Source organism: Hippocampus guttulatus, chromosome 10, assembly GCF_054856545.1.
Source record: "Hippocampus guttulatus isolate MCC_2025c chromosome 10, RoL_Hgut_1.0, whole genome shotgun sequence".
In the NCBI taxonomy this organism is placed as follows: Eukaryota; Metazoa; Chordata; class Actinopteri; order Syngnathiformes; family Syngnathidae; genus Hippocampus; species Hippocampus guttulatus.
This window is the reverse complement of record NC_141270.1, coordinates 13,428,583-13,451,059: the sequence shown is the minus strand read 5'-3', so window position 1 is coordinate 13,451,059 and position 22,477 is coordinate 13,428,583. Positions and strand designations below refer to the sequence as shown.

Sequence of the window (22,477 nt, the reverse complement as noted above, 5' to 3'; positions counted from 1 at the left end):
GACGTCCCAATTTAACCCTACGTATTATCCAAACAGAACAGCGTGCAAACACTTTAGGTCCTTATAAGCTGCACCAGAAAAAAACTGGATCTGCTTCACCCCAATTTTTGCTCAATGATGTTAAATATGTGGTAGCACAGAAGCTGTACGTGTTAATATTTCACTCTGTGGTTCTGTCCCCTTTACTTTAGGTCCACTTCTTCCAGCTGTCGTTCTGAGTTGGCGGCAGGCTGTGAGCAAAGGTTCCACTCTGCAGTGCCTCGAAACTCCTCAGACGCTTGTCTTTCACATCCAATTGATGTTTGTCAATTTTTGTGCCAGTGGCCTTTTGAGAGGTATGACAACGGCATCTCAAAAAAGAGGCCCCTCCTCATTCATTCATCATTGAGCACGCCGAGCGATATCATGAAGAAGGGTCCTGGAAGTCCGCTCTTCAAGGAGTCTGCTTGCAAGATATGAGTATTTTGAACCCGGTGACGGATAATAAATCAAACCTGGTGGGAGTCGTGGGAAGCCCAGAAGAATACCACAGAGGCATGCAGTCAGAGGAGTTATTTCGCAGAAAACCTAAAACCCTCAATGGTAGCATGGGACCACCAGGCTCCAACATGCAGGGCAAGCCTGACGGTCCCGGCAAAATAAATGGTAATCCAGCCATGCCTAAAATGGGCGTCAGGGCCAGGGTAACAGAATGGCCACCAAGAAAAGATGGATGGGATGGACGGCCATCACCAAACTATCAGAGTGTGATACCAATATTTCAGAACGGCCAGCAGGACCATACTGTGGAATTAACTGCGCAAGATGAACCAGGGTGTTTGGAGGTAGACTACTCAGATGTGAAGTATACGTTGAGTGACCTCCTTAGCCACTCGCCATTGAAAGGCCTTCACCCTATTCGTCAACGCAGCAACAGCGATGTCACAATCAGCGACATTGATTCTGAAGACGTCGTCGACCAGACAGCTGTCAATCCAAACACCGGCGCCTCTTTACATCGTGAATATGGAAGTACATCCTCTATTGACCGCCAAGGTTTAAGTGGGGACGGCTTTTTCACCATGCTCAAAGGCTACAGAGTGGATACCATGGACCACCGCAGTGTACCACCCCTGGGTTTTCCAGAGTTGTTGCGCTGTGATGCGTCCCTCTCCCCCAGTTTACAGACAGCAGCCCAGATTGCCAGGGGAGAGTTTGTCACAATTCCAGGCTACGACTATATAGACAGCGCTCTCCTCTATAGCAGAGAAAGGGAGAAGTCCTTCATGAGGCGTCTTAAGTCAGAGTCATCCGAAACATCTTTGTTTAGGAAATTGCGGACAATTAAGAGTGAAAGTGATGCTTTGAGACTCTCTCTGGAGGATGATCGAAGACCACTCAGCTTTCAAAAATGCTTTGCTCATTATGACGTTCAGAGCGTTCTTTTTAACATTAGTGAAGCTGTTGCAAGCCGAACTAGCCTGAGCCAGAGGAAAAACACCACGACTGGAGCTTCAGCCGCTTCCGCTGGAGGCTTGTCCAGTGTTGGGGCCAGTGCTCTACCGGGACCAGGACCAGATGCTGGAGTTATGGGGTGTAGTAGTGGAAATTCTGCCTTTTTTGAGTCACCACTAGGCAGCAGGGAAGACTTGAACCCAAAGGAGAACTTGGATGCTGATGAGGGGGACGGAAAGAGCAATAGCCTCGTGTTGGGCTGCCCGCACTTTCGCAACGAGATCGGAGGTGAAGGCGAGAGAAAGATTTCACTTTCCAGAGCCAACAGTGCCAACTACAGCGGACTATCAGAGAGCTGCTCCTTTGAATCCTCGCTGAGTTCCCACTGCACCAATGCCGGCGTCTCTGTACTCGAGGTGCCTCGAGAAAGCCAGCCCATCCATAGAGAGAAGGTCAAGCGCTACATCATTGAGCACATTGACCTTGGTGCTTACTACTACCACAAGTTCTTCTATGGAAAAGGTAAGACATTTTTCTTGACATTTGCCCACCAGTATTGCTACAAGTCTTGTAACACAGTCTATCATTTTACCAGATGCTGTTTTTCTTAACAAAAGCACTTTCCTCCTTTTTTTTCTTTATTGTTCTAAATTGACCATGTATAATATTCTTGCCCTATGAAACTGTGTTTTGAGCTCATAGAATTGTGTTGAAAAACACACACACAGAGGTAGAATTAGGTAAACGGACAAATTCTAGACCAACAATGACCTGACCTGACCTGCAGAGCAAAATACAATTTTGATATTAGTCTGTCAAGTGGCTGCTGGCTCACAGTGAGGTAAAAATTGAGACAATATTCTAAGCAGAGCAAAATACAATTTTGATATTAGTCTGTCAAGTGGCTGCTGGCTCACAGTGAGGTAAAAATTGAGACAATATTCTAAGCATAGCATGCGAGCGACAGATGGCACACTGCCATTTCTGAGGTGGCAGAACTTAGTTTTGCAAGCTAATACCTATTTCAGTATGCTTAATACGCTCTCATGAAAGTCTTTAATTTGACATGATTGTGTTACAGCAAATACAAGTATAGTGATCATTATTCAAAGACTGTGCTGCAACAATAATAGCATTAAAAATAAACAACTCCTTGGAATATATTTCCTTGAGGAAAACACCCATGCAGTGGGAAAGCAAGTTCTCCACTGGAGCAGCCTTAGCTCATCATATCAGATATCTTATAATCTTATATATTAGGACTAGAACAATAGCTGGCTTGTGTTGGGTACATGGAAGTATGTTTCTCTTCCCTGAGAGAGGAGCGGTCATGTCCTCTCTGGACATTGCTAGGTTTTGTCATGTCTGAAGTAAGAGGTGAGTGAGAGCCTGTGTTGCAGCTGTTCCCAAGGGGGGCAGTTGGCTGTGAGGACCCTTCCTATGAAAGTATGGGGTCAGTGAAACCACACCGAGGTCCCCGATGTCCCCATTAAAACACCTGTGAGTATGGCTGTAAATACCCATGCCAGCCCAACCCATCACATCATTATATCCGTATCTGTTTTCCCACTGCCTTAGGGTTGACTGCGCTCGCGGATTGAATTTCCCAACCTTAAGCCACACAGAAAACAGCTGCTTCACCTTTTAACACTGGCAGATGCCTGAATGTCCACAAAAAAGTACTCTGCTTTTCAATTAAACTCAGAGTGTCCGTTTGGAACTTCACTCAAAGCCCTCCTGGCAAGTTTAATAAGACTATTACTGTATGTTTGGCTGTACCATTGAACTTCCTCGGATAATTGTTGACTGTGAAAGGCTCCTTCCGTTCCTCACTCTCCAAATGGTTCTGTTTCGAGTGTTTGACCTCTCTGGTAATTCAGGCCGCCGCATACTGTATAGTGTGTCGAGCTGAAGTAGCACGTGCAGCTGTCACTTTGCTTTTCTTGCCCATCTCTTTTTGTAAAGATGACACTTTTTCACAGTTTGACTGTAGCCCTTGCCCTTTTTATGAGGTGTTTTACTGGAGAGACAAGTCTGTCATCACCTCAGACAGACACACAGTCATGCACAAACAAAGATGCATGACGAGGACTCAATCTGGCTGCTGAACATTGATCTCACTGATTGCTTGAAGCCATATTTGCATCAGCAGGAATGGTATTCCCCAAGACTGCCCGAATGAAAAGTGTTTTTCCATGTAGTCAAAGGCCAGGCTCTCTTTCGGGACCTGGTGGTCACATCTTGTAGAGTGGAAGTCATTAAACGAATAAACTTGTCACGTTTGCGAGGTGGTGGTGGACCCCAAAAAGCAGGCAGGAGGGAGGAGCAGGGTGTACTTGAAGAATTGTATTAAAACAGAAAACTAAATCCAAAACAAACAAAGTCCAAAGTATCAAACAAAAACCCATGACTGAAGCTCAAAACTATCAATAACAGAAACATGACCAAAAACATGACCTAAACATGACTGGCAAACAAACATGACAGCAGCAAGGAGCAACAATGACCCGACAATGAGTGGTTGGGTGACAGTCCTTTTATACAACTAATTACCTAATGACCAAGAGGTGTGCAGCTGCATATATATATATATATATATATATATATATATAGAGAGAGAGAGAGAGAGAGAGAGAGAGAGAGAGAGAGAGAGAGAGAGAGAGAGAGAGAGAGAGAGGCATTTGATGCTGAAGTGGCTTGTGCATTGCATGTGCAAGGTGCCAGGAAGAAGACGAAGACAAACTTGAGGTATTATTTGACATGACAACCCAAGCCATCTATTGTGTAACCTTTGGCATCTTGTCAACAGCAAGTGTTGTGAGCCAGTGACATGTTACGGAAAAGTGTTGACAAAGAAAAAAAAAACTCAGCTGCAGTTGACACCATTAATAATCACATGCGTCTTGGCTTTCTACCAGCATTTGACCTCATGCCTTGCAGACCGTTCCATCCCTAACAAGTGGTAACTCAATACATATGTATTATTCATAATTAAATGTGCAATACAAAAATAATAAGGAGCTGTGCATTTAAGATGCATTTACGCAAACCATCCGAAGGAATCTTATCATGAGCATGGACCACAGAATCCTTCATTTTCTTTTGCTTCATCAATTCCAGAGGTAAAACAATAATATAACCTGGACTCACCAAACTCCTACAGTCTGAAATGAAAATCCATCTAGATCCAGTCCGTTCCAGCTCTATTTTTCATTTTTATTGTTAGTGTTATTGTTTTTTTTTTTTAAACATTAAATTCAAGAGTACCTTTTTTTTTTTTTCAATTTCAATGAATCAATGTTGTCCAATGTTTTAGGTCATTGGTTATGAACCTGGGTTCGATCGAATCGCTCTCAGGGGTTCGACGGAGCCTCTGCCATGGAGGTTAAATTTTATTTACTTTTTTCTGGTTTTAATAAATGCAATTTTTATGTCTTGAATTTGTGGAAAAAAATTCCAATGTTTATTTTTCACTAATGAAGGGTTCGGTGAATATACATTTGAACTGGTTGTACCTCTAACAAGGTTAAGAACCACTCTTTTAGGTGATGTGTCCTGTTGTATAATTGTTTTGTTCTGTGAAGCTCTTTGTTACAGTTGCAGCTTCCGTGAAAGCGCTACATCAACAAAGATGTATTGACTTTTAAAGTTCAAACCTTTTACATCAATAAATATTGTGTCAACGCAAAAACGGAGCTTTTATCTTTTGATCAGCTGCCAAAGAAGTCTTCACAGATACTTGAGAAAGGTCTGGAATACATGTCAATGATGAACTGTTGAGATTATTTTGGTCTTTTTTTTTTTGTTTGTTTTTAATGTGTCTCCAGAGCATCAAAACTATTTTGGTGTCGACGACCATCTGGGACCTGTAGCAGTCAGCATCCGCAGGGAGCGGCTGGATGACGGAAAGGAGAAAGATGGAATGCAGTACAACTATCGAGTCACCTTCCGAACCAGTCAGGTAAACATAATTCTCTGATGTTTGACCTTTCTGTCCTGCTTAGTGTCATAAATCAGTCTCGAACTTTTACAGATCTGTGGTAGAGACACCTATTTCCTGTAAGAGTATTGACTTGTCTTCTGGACATGCTTTTAAATGTTATTCCCCACGTTGCCTTCGGCACACGTTCAAGTCAATGCGATTATTCAGGCGGTACAAGGGTGTTCTCAGATGAAATGAAACCGCTGGTCTACAGAGGTGACACAGAGAGAGTGTAACCGTGTGTGATCAAAGCACCTACCTGAGTTGATACTGCTTTTTTCATATGGTGAATACAATCTTACACAATCAATTTTGGATTCAAAAACTACTGTTGCTGTACTACCTCAATTGAAGACAAAGTGATTTGAATGCTACAAAAAAAAGAAAAAAAAGAAATGCTTGATGAGGATTGCAGCATTGGTTTGTTTATTGTATCCACCCAAACATAAATGACATTTAATAGTTCTGACTTTTTTTTCCATGGCATTGGGGAGAGTTAACAATTTTGGAGCAACATACACCTGATTGGTTAATGGAATTTACGATTTAGTATCACGAACAAGGCAGCCTGGTGGGCGACTGGTTAGCACGTCCACCTGACAGTGCAAAGGTGCAGGCTTCGATTCCGGCTCCGGCTTTCCTATGTCAAGTTTGCATGTTTTCCCCGTGCAGGCGTGGGTTTTCTCCAGGTTCTCTGGTTTCCTCCCACATTCAAAAACACACATAGCAGGTGAATGGAACACTCGAAATTGTCCCTATATGTGAGTGTGAGCGTGAATGGCTGTTCGTCTGTGTGTGCCCTGCGATTGGCTAGTAACCAGTTCAGGGTATACCCCGCCTACTACCCGACGACAGCTGGGATAGGCTCCAGCACGCCCGCCATCCTTGTGAAGATGAGCGGATTAGAAAATGGATGGATGGAGTGTCATAAACAAATGGAGGATGCATCTCCCTTTATCATTAAATGCACATTTTTATGTGAGTCTGTTTTTAGTTCATGATAACCTACCAAAATGTGAATTTTAACACATTGTCAAGATGGCCTTGTTGCCAGCTTCTGCCTATATTATTTTTTTCTCCTTGTTTCTTCAACATAAGAATAGACTGTATTTCATCTTAGAGGCGGGAGTGTGTGGTCTTGAGTAATGATAGTAAGCGGCAGGTCTCTCGGACCGAGCCTCGATGCTGCCATGCCAAACAAACCGGCCGCCTTGCTCGACACCCTTAGTGAGTTATTACGGCTTCCCTTTGTGACAAGGCTGTAAGTGTGCAAAAACGCTTCACTGACCATGAAAAGAAGGGGAAGCTCACGCTCCCCAAATCTACATTAAACACCCAAATGAATCCTTTGGTTCTATGTCTGTCATGGCTCAGTTAGTCCGTCTTGCAGATGCTGTCACTTTGCCACTGGCCTTGCTTGCACGCGCTCCCTCACCCATGCTCACACAATGTCATCAGTCCACAAACTGGAATGCTCTCTCTCATGGTCCCTGGTGGTTCAAGAACTCTCTCACTGATAGATGCTTGGTGGTCTCAGCCGATGAATAATTCAGGTGTAACAGATGTGTCAGGCAAAGAAATGTCACCGATATCCAGGACCAAATTTAGGTTTAGGCGACACTCCCTCGATAAAACAATGTATCTGGGTCATGCGACCCCTGCATGTAGCACGCAGTTTTAACTCCCGAACCAGTGGAGCGTCTATTTGCATGGGATCCTATCATTAAGCCCCGGCGTTCCTTGCTGCTCTGTCCCACTCTCGCTTGCTGTTAAGTACTCTACTTTTCAGCATGCCTCTCTCTCTCAGGCACCCATTGACTGCTGACATCTAAGTCCACAGGCCGTGCAGTTCGGAGCGGGGATTCATAGGTGTAAATGTGTCTGTAATGTTCCAAGCAACAACACGTCGTTACCGGCAGCGCGCTTTAAAGCTGTTTGCTTCAACCATTACCGGCACATTAATGGCCGTACCACTAAAATGCCACTTACTATGCAGTGTTCAGTTAGACTATTTTAATTATTTACAATGGGAGGTGGTAATGCTGCCCATTGGAGCTGGAATGAGCCATTGCCCTGAATAGTACGGCATAACATGAAATTGGATTAGAACCGGATCTCGCAACAGCTCGCATGAGCGTACCCATTTTAATATTGGTACAAAATGTTTCAAGCCATCATCAAATCATTGTGTTCCAGACTTACTGACCTACTTGGAAGGATAGCACACAGAGACCTCATCCTAATAGTTTTCGGGCTTTAGATACACCTGTATGATGATACAGATACAGAGAGCCAATACAAAAATTATGTCTTTAAAAAGATAGTAATGCTCAGTTTTGATTGAAATGGACAACATGGATATTGATTGAAGACTATGGGCCGAATTCACGCATGGATTGCATGGCTTTTGCATGGAGCTAACTGGCAAAAATGGAACAAACGGATTCATTCACCATCTAATTCACAAAGCAGGCGCAGATTGTGGAATGCTACTCTAACGGCGCTGCCAAGCAGAACGTGTCTTGGTGCGCCGGCGGTATGTACATGTATTTAAATGAGATAATATGCATATATTTGGTGGGGAAATTGCTCACCTCAATGCAAATGAGCCTCATTGAGAAGCAACCTCTAATTCACTAACACCAGCTTCACGCAGTTTGAGTGACGCAAATAACCTTGAAAGAAAGCTGGTCGAAACTTTGTTGAAGCCTGATCATGGCAGTAGTAGCACAGAGAAGACATCGTCATACCAGGCAACTCCCCACATGCAGATCATGCATTCTGCATAGTACACCATGCGCCGTGGGTGTTGGGCCTCATTTTGCGCGAGGATACTAATTGCGACCTGCACCATCTGACCAATGTGAAGACCGCTCTGACATGCCGTCCTAAATTCCCTCGTCGACAAAATAATTTCAGACCATGAAAGACGGCTGTTCAGCCCAGGCATCCTTTGCGCGTCACATGCGATCGCTCTGATTTGCTGTTGACTGGTCATCCATTTTCAAATGATCACACCAACATTTTATATTTTATGGACATTAAATTAATCTTCATCACCTTCTTCTCCATTGGCGCTCAGTGCAGCTTAATGTCGCCTCATGGGGGAAAACATTAATGTCCATTACCTCTAAAATATTGAGCCGATACTTTTGATATTTTCAGAGATTTATTTGGGCATAAGCACAGATGTGCATGCCATTTTTGGTGATGACTGCTTACCGTTTTCTGACAGTCCTATTCGCACCTCCTAAGTCAGGACCGCAAGCTCACGTTCTGAAAATGTCATCTTTCTCTTCCTAATTGCCATTGTTCTGCCACAGTGACACAAAGCCAGCAGTTACTTTGTCATGTGTGGCTTATTGCAACCAGGGGGACTTCAGGAGCAGACTACACAGATGTCAAACTTTGTGGGCGTGTTTGCACTGGTATATCATTAGCACAATATCCTTTGTGAGTAGGATGTTTAGGCGGAGCAAACTGCCAGCAACTGAAGTTCAATTCAAGGTGCTATCAGCGGCCACAGTTCATTTTTAAGATAAGATAAGAAAAACTTTATTTGTCTCACAATGGAGAAATTCCAAATTTACAGAAGCAAAATTATGAAAGGGAGAATTAGAAGAACAAAAAGTATATAAATAAATATACATTATAAAATATAGATATAAGCATATTAAAAATGGGTGAGAGGGGGGTTTGGGGTTGCACTTAACAGTAATGTTGAATATAACTTGACTACATCAAAAATACATCTGTTTATATACTATTCCTCCCCTCTTATTGATTAGGTGTCCCCAATATTGTGTCCAGTCTATAGAGTGTAATTGTTGAGCCGTTTCCATCTCTATCCTGACAGTTGACCACCCTTCGAGGAGCCATTCTGGAAGATGCAATCCCATCCACAGCGCGCCATGGGACGGCTCGTGGGTTGCCGCTTAAGGAAGTACTTGAATACGTAATCCCAGAGCTCAATATCCAATGCTTGAGGTTGGCAATCAACTCCCCTAAAGTACCGGAACAGCTGCTCAAGTTGGATGAACAAGGGGTAAGTGCAAACGTGTTTAGTCAGTGATCTCATTCAAGAGAACATGCTTGTATGGAAAGAAGTCTTCCAAATAATTTGATATGTTGGGGAACGTTCTGGGAGCACCTCAGCATTCATTATTAACAACACAGGCACGGAATGTCATAACAGAATGTCGAACCCATAAAACAGAAGCTGGAGTAATGGCCGTGCAGAACGAGGTTAAACTAATGAGAGATGCGATAACATGGCTCTGTTGGAATGCTACTACTCAAGCAACCCTAGTCAGAGAGGTTACATGCAGAGAATGTGGGCTAAATGGTTACTTCAAAACCCACAGTCACGGTTGACCACGAAACAACTAGTAGCTCAGTGTTCCAACATCCACAAACGGCAACTGCTGTCACAACTTGAAATTGATGAGGTACAACACAGGTTCCATGGTGAAGGGCCCCAGGCTGCCAGATCAGAGGAGGAGGTCATACCAGAGATTGGGAGGCAAGCCCCAATGACTGCAGATGATGAGAGAGAGATGCTGAGCGAGGCAGCAACTGACCTGAAAGCTAAGATCATGGCGAGAATGAAAGCTGGGCAACCTAGAAACCGATTACAACGGCTATGTGAAGTACCACCTGAAAGTCTCATGGAAAGTGTGAATGCAGCACTGAGGGCGATCCCTACCGTAACGATCACGGAAACCAATGAGCTGATATACGCTTCAGCATCAGTGATCCTAGAGATGCTTGGCTATAAGAGCAACCATGGAAGCCATGAGATACGTTACCCACCATGGAAAAGACGGTTGGAGGCTAAGATCAAGGCGGCTCGGAAAGATGTGAGTCAATTGACAGAGGCCCAGAGAGGTGTGATGAAAAGGCCGATACCCGAGAGGTACATCCAGATGACCATACCTAAAGCACTCGAAACTGCCAAACAAAGGCTCCAAGCCTTGTTCAACCACCGAAAGCGGTACACGAAAGAGGATGAGGCCAGACGAATAAACACCTGCGAAAGTGTACGCTCAGTGGCAGGGTCCTAACAACAGAGCTGACCCACCAAGACTGGAAACTGAAAGGTACTGGAAAGGCATATGGGAGAAGGAGGTTGCACATAACAGCAGTGCACAATGGCTGGTGACCCTGAGAGAGGAGCACAGCAACCTCCCTGAACAGAACCCAGTTACCATAACAGTGGCAGACATACAGGAAAGAGTCTCAGCACCAGGCCCGGACATGGTCCACACCTACTGGCTAAAGAAACTCACAGCACTCCATGAGCGCCTAGCAGCACAAATGAACCAGCTGCTGAGGGATGGGACTCACCCAGGATGGCTAACTGAAGGGCGAACAATCCTGATCATGAAGGATCCCTCAAAGGGTGCAGTCCCATCCAACTATCGGCCAATAACCTGTCTCTCCACAACATGGAAGCTCATGTCAGGCATCATTGCGGCTAAGATAAGTGGACACATGGATCAATACATGAGCGAAGCACAGAAGGGCATTGGTAGAGATACCAGAGGAGCCAAACATCAGCTCCTGGTTGACAGAACAGTCGCACAAGACTGCAGGTCCCGACATACCAACCTGTGCACAGCCTTTGATTATGACTCGATGCCACATACATGGATCACTGAATGCTTGGAGTTGTATAAGGTGAACAGGACCATAAGAGCCTTCGTTGCGAACTCGATGAGGATGTGGAAAACCACACTTGAAGCCAATGGCAAGCCACTTACCCAAGTGTCCATCAAATGTGGCATATACCAAGGTGATGCACTCTCCCCACTGCTGTTCTGCATAGGACTGAACCACCTAAGCCAAGTAATCACCAAGACAGGCTATGGATACCGCCTCAGAAATGGAGCTACGATCAGTCACCTCCTGTACATGGATGACATAAAGCTGTATGCTAAGAGCGAAAGGGACATAGACTCCCTGATCCACACAACCAGGATCTACAGCAGCGACATCGGGATGTCATTCGGGCTTGAGAAATGTAGTCGGATGGTGACTAAGAGAGGAAAGGTAGTCCACACTGAAGGGGTTTCACTCCAACAATAGCAGACATTGAGGACAGCTACAAGTACCTCGGTATACCACAAGCCAATGGCAACCTCGAAGTGGCAACAAGGAAAGCGGCTGCGGCCAAATACCTCCAGCGAGTGAGGCAAGTCCTAAGAAGCCAGCTCAATGGCAAGAATAAGACCCGGGCAATAAACAGCTATGCCCTGCCAGTGATCAGATACCCTGCAGGAATAATAAGGTGGCCAAAGGAAGAGATTCAGACCACGGACGTTAAGACCCGAAAGCTCCTAACCATGCATGGAGGGTTCCATCCCAAATCCAGTACCCTGAGGCTGTACGCAAGCCGAAAGGAAGGAGGCCGGGGACTAGTGAGTGTGAGAGCCACCGTCCAGGATGAAACATCCAAGCTCCATGAATACATCAAGGAGAAGGCTCCAATGGATGACGTACTCAGAGAATGCCTCAGACAATGGGGAACAGAGGATGAGGTGCTGAAAGAGGGCCCATCATGGGAGGACAAGCCCCTACACGGGATGTGCCACCGGACCATAACTGAAGTGGCTGATCTCAAGACGTCCTATCAGTGGCTAGAGAGGGCTGGCCTGAAGGACAGCACAGAGGCACTCATCCTGGCTGCTCAGGAGCAGGCCCTGAGCACCAGAGCCATTGAGGCCCAGATATACCACACCAGACAAGACCTAAGGTGTAGGTTGTGCAAAGAGGCACCTGAGACGATCCAACATATAACTGCAGGGTGTAAGATGCTGGCAGGGAAAGCCTACATGGAACGCCATAACCAGGTGGCTGGCATAGTCTACCGAAACATCTGTGCGGAGTATGGACTGGAAACCCCAAGGTCAAAATGGGAAACACCTCCGAAGGTGGTGGAGAATGACAGAGCGAAGATCCTGTGGGACTTCCAGATCCAGACTGACAAGATGGTAATGGCGAACCAACTAGATATCGTAATCATAGATAAAGGGCAGAGGAAAGCCGTTGTAGTGGATGTAGCGGTCCCAAGTGATGGAAACATCAGAAAGAAGGAACACGAGAAACTTGAGAAATACCAAGGGCTCAGAGAGGAGCTGGAGAGAGCCTGGAAGGTAAAGGTGACAGTCGTGCCTGTGGTGGTTGGAGCACTCGGGGCAGTGACCCCCAAACTAGATGAGTGGTTGCAACAGATCCCGGGAACAACATCGGACATCTCAGTCCAGAAATGTGCAGTGCTGGGAACAGCAAGGATACTGGGCAGAACCCTCAAGCTTCCTGGCCTCTGGTAGAGGACCCGAGCTGAATGAGGGACGGACACCACCCGAGGGGTGAGACGAGGATTTTTTTTTTTTTTCAAGATGCTGAGATTCTCCTTAGGAGTGACAAGGATGGACAGGATCAGAAATGAGGTCATCAGAGGGACAACTCAGACAGGAAAGTTTGGAGAAAAAGTTAGAGAGGCCAGACTGAGATGGTTTGGACATGTACAGAGGAGGGAGAGTGGATACATTGGTAGGAGAATGTTAGAGATGGAGCTACCAGGTAGGAGACAGAGAGGAAGGCCAAAGAGGAGATTCATGGATGCCGTGAGGGAAGACATGCAGGTCGTTGGAGTCAGAGTAGAGAACAGGGAAAGATGGAAATTAATGACTTGCTGTGGCAACCCCTGAAAAGGGACACGCCGAAAGGAGAAGAAGAAGAAGATGTACAGTATATATATGTATATGTGTTTACGCTGACCCGAACACATGTATTCCTAAAATCCCAATCCACTTGTGCAGTTGACCATATTGGGCTGACAATATTTAGCAATATATTTCATATCAACTGTCAATGCCATTGTTTCCCCAACTCAACTGCCGTTGAGGGAACTTTCAAACATGTTGGAGATCAAAGACGGCAAAGATCACACTTTAAAATAATATAAATCTTAAATGTGTGGTTCCTGCATTGATTATTTTTACTCTGGTTTGAAGTTACACCTTTCATACCATCTGTGCTTGTGATGGGGTATTTTGGAGAAATGGTGCAGGATGTCCCCTGATATTATCAAGATGTGAGTGGTCTTTTAGTGATAAGAACAAGACATGTCTTAGGCACAATGGACAGGAAGAGGTGTGCAGGGATTAAGCAGCATTGCGCTTGTTTGTCTGCCTATTAGAGATATGGCTCCTTATCATTGGAATTACAAATGTTAGCAATAAGCTTTCTTTCCAAATGTCAGGGGACAGCCTCTTAAAATGGCGATGAGAGTGGCATTTCCCTCTCATATATGTTTTCTTTTTCTCGCTAGAGTGTAAACAGGAGTCACTTATAAAATTGACCACTTTTATCTTTAGCATCTTTATTTGTACACACTCCTGCTTTGATCATTAAAATTATCTTTGTGTAAATGTTGAACAAGGTAAGCAAAATGGATTTCAAGCAACTCAGCAATATTACAGGAAAGACTCCAACTTTTACAGTCTTTCATTTTTTTTGTACATTTTGCACAGTGGATTGTGCGGAACTGTTGTTTTTTTTTTTTGGGGGGGGGGTTGTATGTCTATCAGATTCTACTCGGTGTGTTTTGTTTGCCTGGCTCGTGAGAAAAGGCCTTAACGGTATTTATATGTTCAGTCGTGCTGAGAGAAAATCCCTCAAAGCAGCACGTTCAGTTGCCAGGATGAAAAAGGAGATCAAACGTAAATATATTGTACATGTGTGCAGATGGACTGGAAAATGCATTAGCTGTTCGAGATTTTGGGATATGATTTTAGATTGTCCGTCGTAAATTATATTCTAAAGTAAGCTATTCATATAGTCATAAAATATCTGTTGCCTCCATCTGGAAAATGACAAAACCCTTTTATTTTTATGTTACATATACTCAAACAGTGTATATTTAATTTTAAAAAGGACGGGTGGGAACAAGACTGGAACGAGCATCTTGGTGTTACAGAAGAAAATAGAATTCTTGTAATTATTTACTGCCATCTTCGATTCATATCTTTTTGAAATATTTGAACGTCATCTCAAATTCCTTTTTTATCAGATCGATAGCTTCCACTCATCCTTGAGCAGCATCCTGAGATATAATAGACTTAAATGAGATTTGTTCACCGGTTCAACAACGCAATATATCAATTGAGGCTACTATTTTTGCGTTTCCCGCCCCTTAAGAAAATCAAGCACCTGCCATCATATTTAAACATGAGGATTAATAAAACAAATGCCCCCTTATTTGTTCGGCACAAGTCCCTCTGTCGTTTTTAGTGTGTCTAAAAAAATAATGTGTCTTTCTATTTTTGTGGTTGTGTACTGTTGAGAGAGACGGACCTTGGAGATTCATTTTGTCTTACAGTGTTTCATGAGTTGGAACCACTTCAGGAAAATCTATTGGAAAATATAGTGTAGTATTAGCTGGATCCCAAGAGCCTTACCGGTGCGCTTGTGTTTGCACTTTTCAAGCGCTGACCAAATCCCACCACGTGAACGTAATTGTCCTTGCCATCGGCCAATGTCTTAACAAGAGTTAAAGGTGATGTGATCCCAATAAATGTATTTTTCTTTCCCAAAGGCAGGAACTTCATCTTGCCATTGCCACTGCTTGACATGGTATAATAGCCTTCTGTTAGTGCTGCCACTTTAGTGCGCAGCAGATTGCCTGATAGAGAAAATCACCATGACAACGGTGTCAGCAGTACACCAGGAGCCGATGACCTGTAAGGGAGGAGAAAAGCAATTCTACTTTGTTGCCATTACTTTTCACATCCACAACAACCCTTTTCTTTTTTTTTCTTTTTTTTAATGGAAAGAGTGGTTGACCCCGGCAAGTTCAAGTGAAGATGCGGGCAACAGGAGCCAAATACTGAGGCAGGCGGTCATTTATTTTACTTCCCCTTTGACTCTTTGTTTTGGTCAGGTTCAAAGAGCAGTGAGCCATTCAAAAGTGATGCTGGTGGAGAGGGCTCCACATGTCATTTTGACCTGGGCAGTGCCAGTAATAATACCCGCAGTCAACACAAAACTAACTGTAGTCTTATATTTTGACTCTGTCAGAAAGACTTTGCCATTTAAACATGTATTTTACCCAAGCCAAACGGTACCATGAGAATAAATATGACAATACTGTATTAGTCTAAATAAGCTCTCAAGAGGGATCAACTAACTTGAAAGGCATGACACGGTGTAGCTTGAAGTTGTCGTAGTTCAGATTTATGGTCTGCATGTAGCCCGTGTGATGTCATAGCTACCCTTTACAAAGCAGGCATTCAGATCTTTTCTAGGTTATGAAAGCCATCGCATTAGCTGTGACGTGACGAGTGGGCACTCTCGGCCGTTTGAGTGCATCATGCAGAGCATGCACGGGTGTATTGTATGCTACGCAGCCGCAACATGAAGTTCTACTTACTCTCTGAGTGCGTATCCCTCTCTTTCCAGTTAAGTTTCCAGCACAAGGTGGGCGTACTGTATTGTAAGGCGGGCCAAAGCTCAGAAGAAGAGATGTACAACAACGAGAGCGCCGGACCAGCACTGGAGGAGTTCTTGGATCTTTTGGGCCAGAGAGTTCGCCTCAAAGGCTTCGCCAAGTACAGAGCGCAACTCGATAACAAAAGTAAGACAAGGCACTCATGTTGGATGGTGTAAAGAAAGGGTATTTACTTTTATCTGAATTAGGAAGTGGTGTAGCAATCAGATGTTCATCAAGAAGCATTTTAACTGATAAGTGGTGCCGTGATGCAATTGAGGCAAAATGCAGGGTTTGGTTTATTCTTGGGGCAGCTTAATGCTGTTCAACATGGCAGCGGAATTTTCAGAATGTTCAAAGTGAGTTCATTCTCTGGCCAATGATAACATAAAATATGAACATATAGAAATAATCGATGAAGTGAGTCTATTTTACCTCAAGGCCAGAATTCCTGTTTCTAATCTGAATGCAATTCCACTTTTTTTTCAAGACTGAATTGTTTTTGTGTTTGTTTCAGCGGATTCCACAGGCACACATTCTCTCTATACCACCTACAAGGACTACGAGCTAATGTTTCATGTCTCCACCATGCTCCCCTACACACCCAACAACAGACAACAGGTCAGTGGACGCCGCAATCGTCAGTTTGGTGTGTCTATCTTGCCAACCAATTTGACGCTTTAGTCTCTAAGCAGCTTCATGTTTGGATAGCTTCATTCTTCCTCCTGCCAGGCGTTCCCCATTCCCCCCACGAGATCATTTTGCCACACTAACGACCTATCAGTTGAAACTCTCAGTATTGCCATGGCAACGGTACCTCATAGTAGGATTTTAATCAATGCATCCCCAGGAGCAGGACCTGCCCGTCTACACTAACAAGAGAAATTGAATGATTGTGGCCGTTGCTTGACAACCATTGGTGCCATAATTCTACAATCATAAAGGTCCACAAATTGAGTTGTTACACACATTTCTGTGTTGACATTAATACACAGGAAAATGCCTTCAGACACTCGTGATTTTGGTTTCTTATTGTATGTTACAAAGTTGAGTCACTCGATTTAAAGCTCAATTTCAGCTTTATCTAAATTGACTTAATACTGAAAATCGGTTCACAATTCAACGAACGAGGCTGTTTAAATTAGGCTTTGGGAACCGACGTTCTCTATCCTAAAGTCCTCGACTTACTGTGCTAATCCTTTTGTGAATAGAGCTCATATTCGAAGTTTAAAAGAAACTAAAGTCATATGAAGATCGGTAAATAAAGACTGCCTATCTTATTACTGAATGTGTCATCCCCCCTTGTATTAAACTTCCTTGTTATCTTGTCTTTAGTTATTGCGGAAAAGGCACATTGGCAATGATATCGTCACCATCGTGTTCCAGGAGCCCGGGGCCCTTCCTTTTACGCCAAAGAGCATCCGTTCTCATTTCCAGCATGTGTTTGTCATCGTCAAAGTTCACAATCCATGCACTGATAATGTCTGCTACAGGTAAATGAAACAAGCGTGCCTCTGTGCCTCCTTGAAAGCTATCTTTTAAGTGCGCAGTGTGTGCGACAATGTGTCAAATCAACCAATAATTGCAGCGATCGTACTTTGGAATGAGAGGCAATTAAATATCCTCAGGACAAAGTAGCCGTGTTTATCCTTGGATTGGCTTTGCCTGAATGTCTTCATGCCACATTTTCTAATGCCGATTCATTTGTAAGCGTAATGATCATTTTCTACTCGTTGTTCCGTTTCCTGCTGTGGCTTCGTAGTAGCTACTTGACAGTAGAAGAATAATAAGTGAGTCTTTTGATCTGCTCAATAATGATACAGTTGTTATCATGACACCTGGAAATTATGATGAAAAAAAAAAGTCTTCTCTGAGTGATTTTGAAGTTGACATAAAATCTCAGCATTTGTTGACAGAGGAAGATTAAAATGAACTGGACTATGTCTCACAGTGATATCATTTCCACATTTTAAATAGATGCTTTTTATGTTAGCAATTGAGTTAAAGCATTCGTTTCATGTTTGTTTTCCAGTGTTGCCGTGTCCAGGTCAAAAGATGTGCCGCCATTTGGCCCCCCGATTCCGAAGTCTGTGACCTTCCCAAAGTCTGCAGTTTTTAGGGACTTCCTGCTTGCCAAAGTCATAAATGGAGAAAATGCAGCGCATAAGTCAGAGAAATTCCGAGCCATGGCGACCCGTACGCGGCAGGAGTACCTGAAGGACCTGGCGGAAAACTTTGTTAGCACTGCTACGATTGACTCTGCTGTCAAATTCAGCTTCATTAACCTCGGGGCCAAGAAGAAGGAGAAAGTGAAACCCAGGAAGGATGCACATGTGCTCAGTGTTGGAGCCATCACGTGGAGCGTTCGGGCCCGTGACTTTGGCCAGTCGTTGGATGTGGACTGCTTGCTCGGCATATCCAACGAGTTCATTGTGCTCATTGAGGAGGAATCAAAAAATGTCGTTTTCAACTGCTCTTGTCGCGATGTCATTGGATGGACCTCAGGGATTATGAGTATAAAGATCTTCTACGAGCGCGGGGAGTGTGTCATGTTGTCTGCCCATGACAACTGCGGAGAAGACATCCGGGAGATGGTGCAAAGATTAGAGGTAAATCCATCAAAGCCTCAGCTACGATAATTCTTTCAATTTAAAGTCCTTGTTCTTGAAAATCAGTTGCGATGATTTGTTATGCTCCAAATGTTTCCATGGAAGCCAAATTATAATTCGATGGAGAGCTTCGTGTGTGTGTGTGTGTGTGTATGTGAGTGTGTGTGCAGAACACAAGTCACAGAGTGATTTGGATGTCATTCAAATTTTGTGTGTTTGACAACCTTACGACCTGGTTGCTTTGTTGAAACATGTCACACAGTTCATAAATAATTGGATAATTGGAATGTGCCTGCTGTTATACATTATGGTAATCTGTGAGCATGCAAATCTAGGCTTTAAAGAATAAATTAATTTTAAAAAAATCATCAAATGATGCTATCTGAATTATGGGAAAAAGGTCTGCACTGATGTTGCCGCATTATGAGCCAACTGTAGCTTTGTTCTATCCACTCTATAAAAGATTTTTATTCTGGATTTACAAAGATGGAACGCAGTTTATCGCACAACTGTTGTTTGGTGTTGGTTTCCAAATTTGCTAATACTCATTCGGGTTAGTTGCATTGGCAAGCTCACAGTCATTAAAGCCCTTGTTGGCATTTACGAAGATGCTGCTACCACTACATCCATTCAATTTCCATAGTGCTAGTCCTCATCTGGGTTATAAGTGTGCTGGAGCCTGTCCCATCTGATTTTGGATGAGAGGCTCAGAACACCCTGGACCACTCTCCACCCATTCTAGACAAACGATTCTTCACATTCACACCTATGGACGGTTCAGTTTTTAATTAGCCAAACATGCGTGTTTTTGGAATAAATTCATGTGGGAAGAAGCCAGAGTATCTGGAACAAGTACAAAATGATAATGCAATCCCCACCAACGTAGGGTGGCGCTGAGATTTGAACCCCGAACCTCAGCACTGAGAGAGCAGACGTGCTAACAATGCGTCCACTGTGCCACTGCTATTCACACTCATTTGACGTTATGTAAATTTTGTGTGCTGATTTAAGGGTCATGAATGGCACAGTGCAGTCTAAAGAAGTAGCCCTCTGGTACTTGTCATTAGCGTTTCACAATAGCAGGAGGGCAAATCACACAGTGTTACCTTTTGTAGGAGAATCGAATATCTCAAACTAAGAGTCTTTTTGTACCATTCTATGTATTTCTGTGGTAACGCAATTCATTCTGCCAAAATAACTCTGCCATTGTAGGTTCACCGCAATCCCTTTTCCTACGTCTCATATGTTTCGACTCGAACATCATTTTCTTCATTTTATGAGTAATACTTTAGTATCACCCCATTCCTCCATTTTTTAAAAATCTGTTTAGCCTCAAAATGAGCAGCCCAAAGAGGATTTAAACCCTGCGAGTTATTTTTGGCTCAAAGTCATCACTCACATCCAGCTTGGTGCCAATTATTTGGGTCACATATTTAGATGTGTTGCTCTCACCTCAGTGAAATCATTAGGGGAACAAATACATTATTAAATGGAATTGACAATCAATATGGATGAGATTTGGGGCTATTTTTTAATTGATAAATTTATGAGGGATGCATCTTTAACAGGGCACATCCCAGTTTGGGGAGAGGAAATACGGTCACAGCTATTGGATCTGAGAGGCTAACAGTAGACAGCTGTGACTTGTGACTCCTTTTCAGAGTGAAACATTTAGTCTGCCCATCTCCATTCTGTTTATGTTCATTGCTGTGTCATTTGGGGTTTAGACAGTACAACATGCTTTAGTTCTGGCCACAGCATTGATTCCTTCAGTCCAGTATGTTGTAGGAACTGAACACCAGAAGATCTTCTTTTAATTCCCTCAATTCAAACCTGAAATGTATAAACACTAACACAATGATTTGCAAATGTTTTCAATTGATAGTCAGTTGAATATATCAGGCACAAACCTGTGAGCAGAGCTGTGGGGTTCGATCCGGCCTAAAAACATGCACGGCAGGGTAACGGAACACTCAATTGTCCCGAGGTGTGAGTGTGAGCACGCATGGCTGTTCGTCTATGTGTGCCCTGCGATGGGCTGGCAATCGGTTCAGGGTATACCCCGCCTGCTACCCGAAGATAGCTGAAATAGGCTCCAGTACACCCCGCGACCCTTGTGAGATAAGCAGATCCGAAAATGGATGGATGGACAAATGCTGGGGAAAAAAAGATATTTTCCTTTTATTTTCCAGAGAAATTCTTGACCCTAATAGTAGAACAATAGCACAGTTGCGCAGAGATTATAAATGAGAAGGGAGAAGTAAGTGGTAAAAATATGCAGCCTAAGGACGCAGATTTTGCATAATGTTAAGGCCCCAAATGATTGTAAGATTCTGCAAAGTAGTCTCCTGAGTGAGATACATTCATCACATGAAAGAACAGAGAAGGCCAGATTGACATCTCCTCCTCATTGGCCATGTTAATCTCACTCACATTCGCAGTGCTCTTATCCGTGGGATTTGTGACGGATATTTCCCAAAGATGAAAAGTACGACGAGCAAGCAAGTGCAATCTGTGCTTGCCTTATAAAGTGTACATCAGTAAGGTGACCCTGCCCAATTTAATCCAAAAGGTGTCCATCGTTTTGTCCTGGAAATTGATCCAATTCGGTTTTCAGAGTAAGAGTTTCCAGACAGTCGAGCCAGTGATGTATTGTGAAGCAAGTAGATTGGCCACGACAAATCCGTGCAGCCTGTGTGAGAACACTAAAAGCTTTGTGATTGTGATAACATCCTGCTCTCCAGGGTGTCGGTGCGCTTGGGGGCCTCGTATTTGGATTTTATTGAACAAGTCATCACAGTACTGCGTGTGGTCCTTTTCTTTTCACTTTCCTGTGTGAGCATGGATAAAAAATTATATGAACGATGAAAGCATTCTTTTTTTTTAATATATTATTGTACATATTGTGGCGCTAAATCTGCTCGGATTTGGATTGTAGAGGTTATAACATTTTAATCTGCTCTACTGCATTGTAATGTTTTGTTTTGTTTTTTTTGTCACAAAGCTTTATGCATTATGTATTGCCCTTGAGATTATTTTTGGTTCAATCTCTGGTCGCATGCCACATCACAATGAAACTAATTGGCTGACATCGGTGACAAGTCTCTGCTACATTCAAGTGACTAATGACTGCTAAACAATGATTAGCCTTTGTTTCATTTTCACCCATTGAAGCGTCATGAAGAATTGTTTTACTAGCAGGCAAAGTTTTGACCAACATTTTAACATTCTTAACTAGATTTAAGACTAAAATGGAAGTTAAGAAATTTAACAAGAAAAGGTATAAACAATAAATCACGTCCTCCAACCAATGATGAACTTTGTGTCACATTTTGCGTGATGGTAGTTGGAGGACCCCAAAAATCCGGGAGGCTGGGAGGAGCAGGGTGGATTGACCAGAATGTATTTAACTAAAAATACACACAGGAGTACAATGGTAAAAAAACACTCAAGTCGAAGTACTCAAAAAAATGCCTGGAAATCACAAATATCAAACCAAACTATAACAGGAAACAAAACATGACAGGAGCACACGTATGCTCACATACTTACAGCTCACAATGACCCACAAAGACTGACAGAAACTCAGGGAACTAAATACAAGCTAAGTGACAAGACAACGAGAAACACCTGGACAAGACACAAAGGGTTGAGGGAGCTGATTGGTTACACACAAGGAACACTGATAACGAGAACAGGTGGCGAAAAAAGGGCACATGAGGAATCAAAACCAAACGTAACCAGACCGAAACATAACACTTTGGTACGGAGGATTACTGGTTCGGAGATCAGTTAAGTCACATAACAAATCTGTGTACATTGAAATTTTCCTTATTTTATTATTGTTTTTTTTTAATCACTTTTCCGTATTTTAGAAGCAAGGACAACAAAAATCTATGCTCAGTGTGGTGGAAATAATTTCCGGTTCCATGGTTTTGTCGGCATACTTTTTCTTTGCCA

At 43.4% G+C, this 22,477-nt stretch overlaps 1 protein-coding gene across 4 annotated transcripts in view; it reads left to right on the top strand.

Moving 5' to 3' along the window:
* Positions 1-22,477, top strand: part of sipa1l2a (signal-induced proliferation-associated 1like 2, genome duplicate a) — an 88,843-nt gene that overhangs the window by 31,349 nt on the left and 35,017 nt on the right. For all 4 annotated transcript variants that reach the window (XM_086121875.1, XM_086121871.1, XM_086121872.1 and 1 more), the window contains exons 2-8: positions 192-1,956; positions 5,262-5,395; positions 9,273-9,461; positions 15,881-16,055; positions 16,426-16,529; positions 17,244-17,401; positions 17,941-18,517. In XM_086121875.1, the coding sequence (XP_085978001.1) occupies positions 456-1,956; positions 5,262-5,395; positions 9,273-9,461; positions 15,881-16,055; positions 16,426-16,529; positions 17,244-17,401; positions 17,941-18,517 (2,838 nt within the window). In that variant the 5' untranslated portion in view covers positions 192-455. The remainder of the gene's footprint in view (positions 1-191; positions 1,957-5,261; positions 5,396-9,272; positions 9,462-15,880; positions 16,056-16,425; positions 16,530-17,243; positions 17,402-17,940; positions 18,518-22,477) is intronic.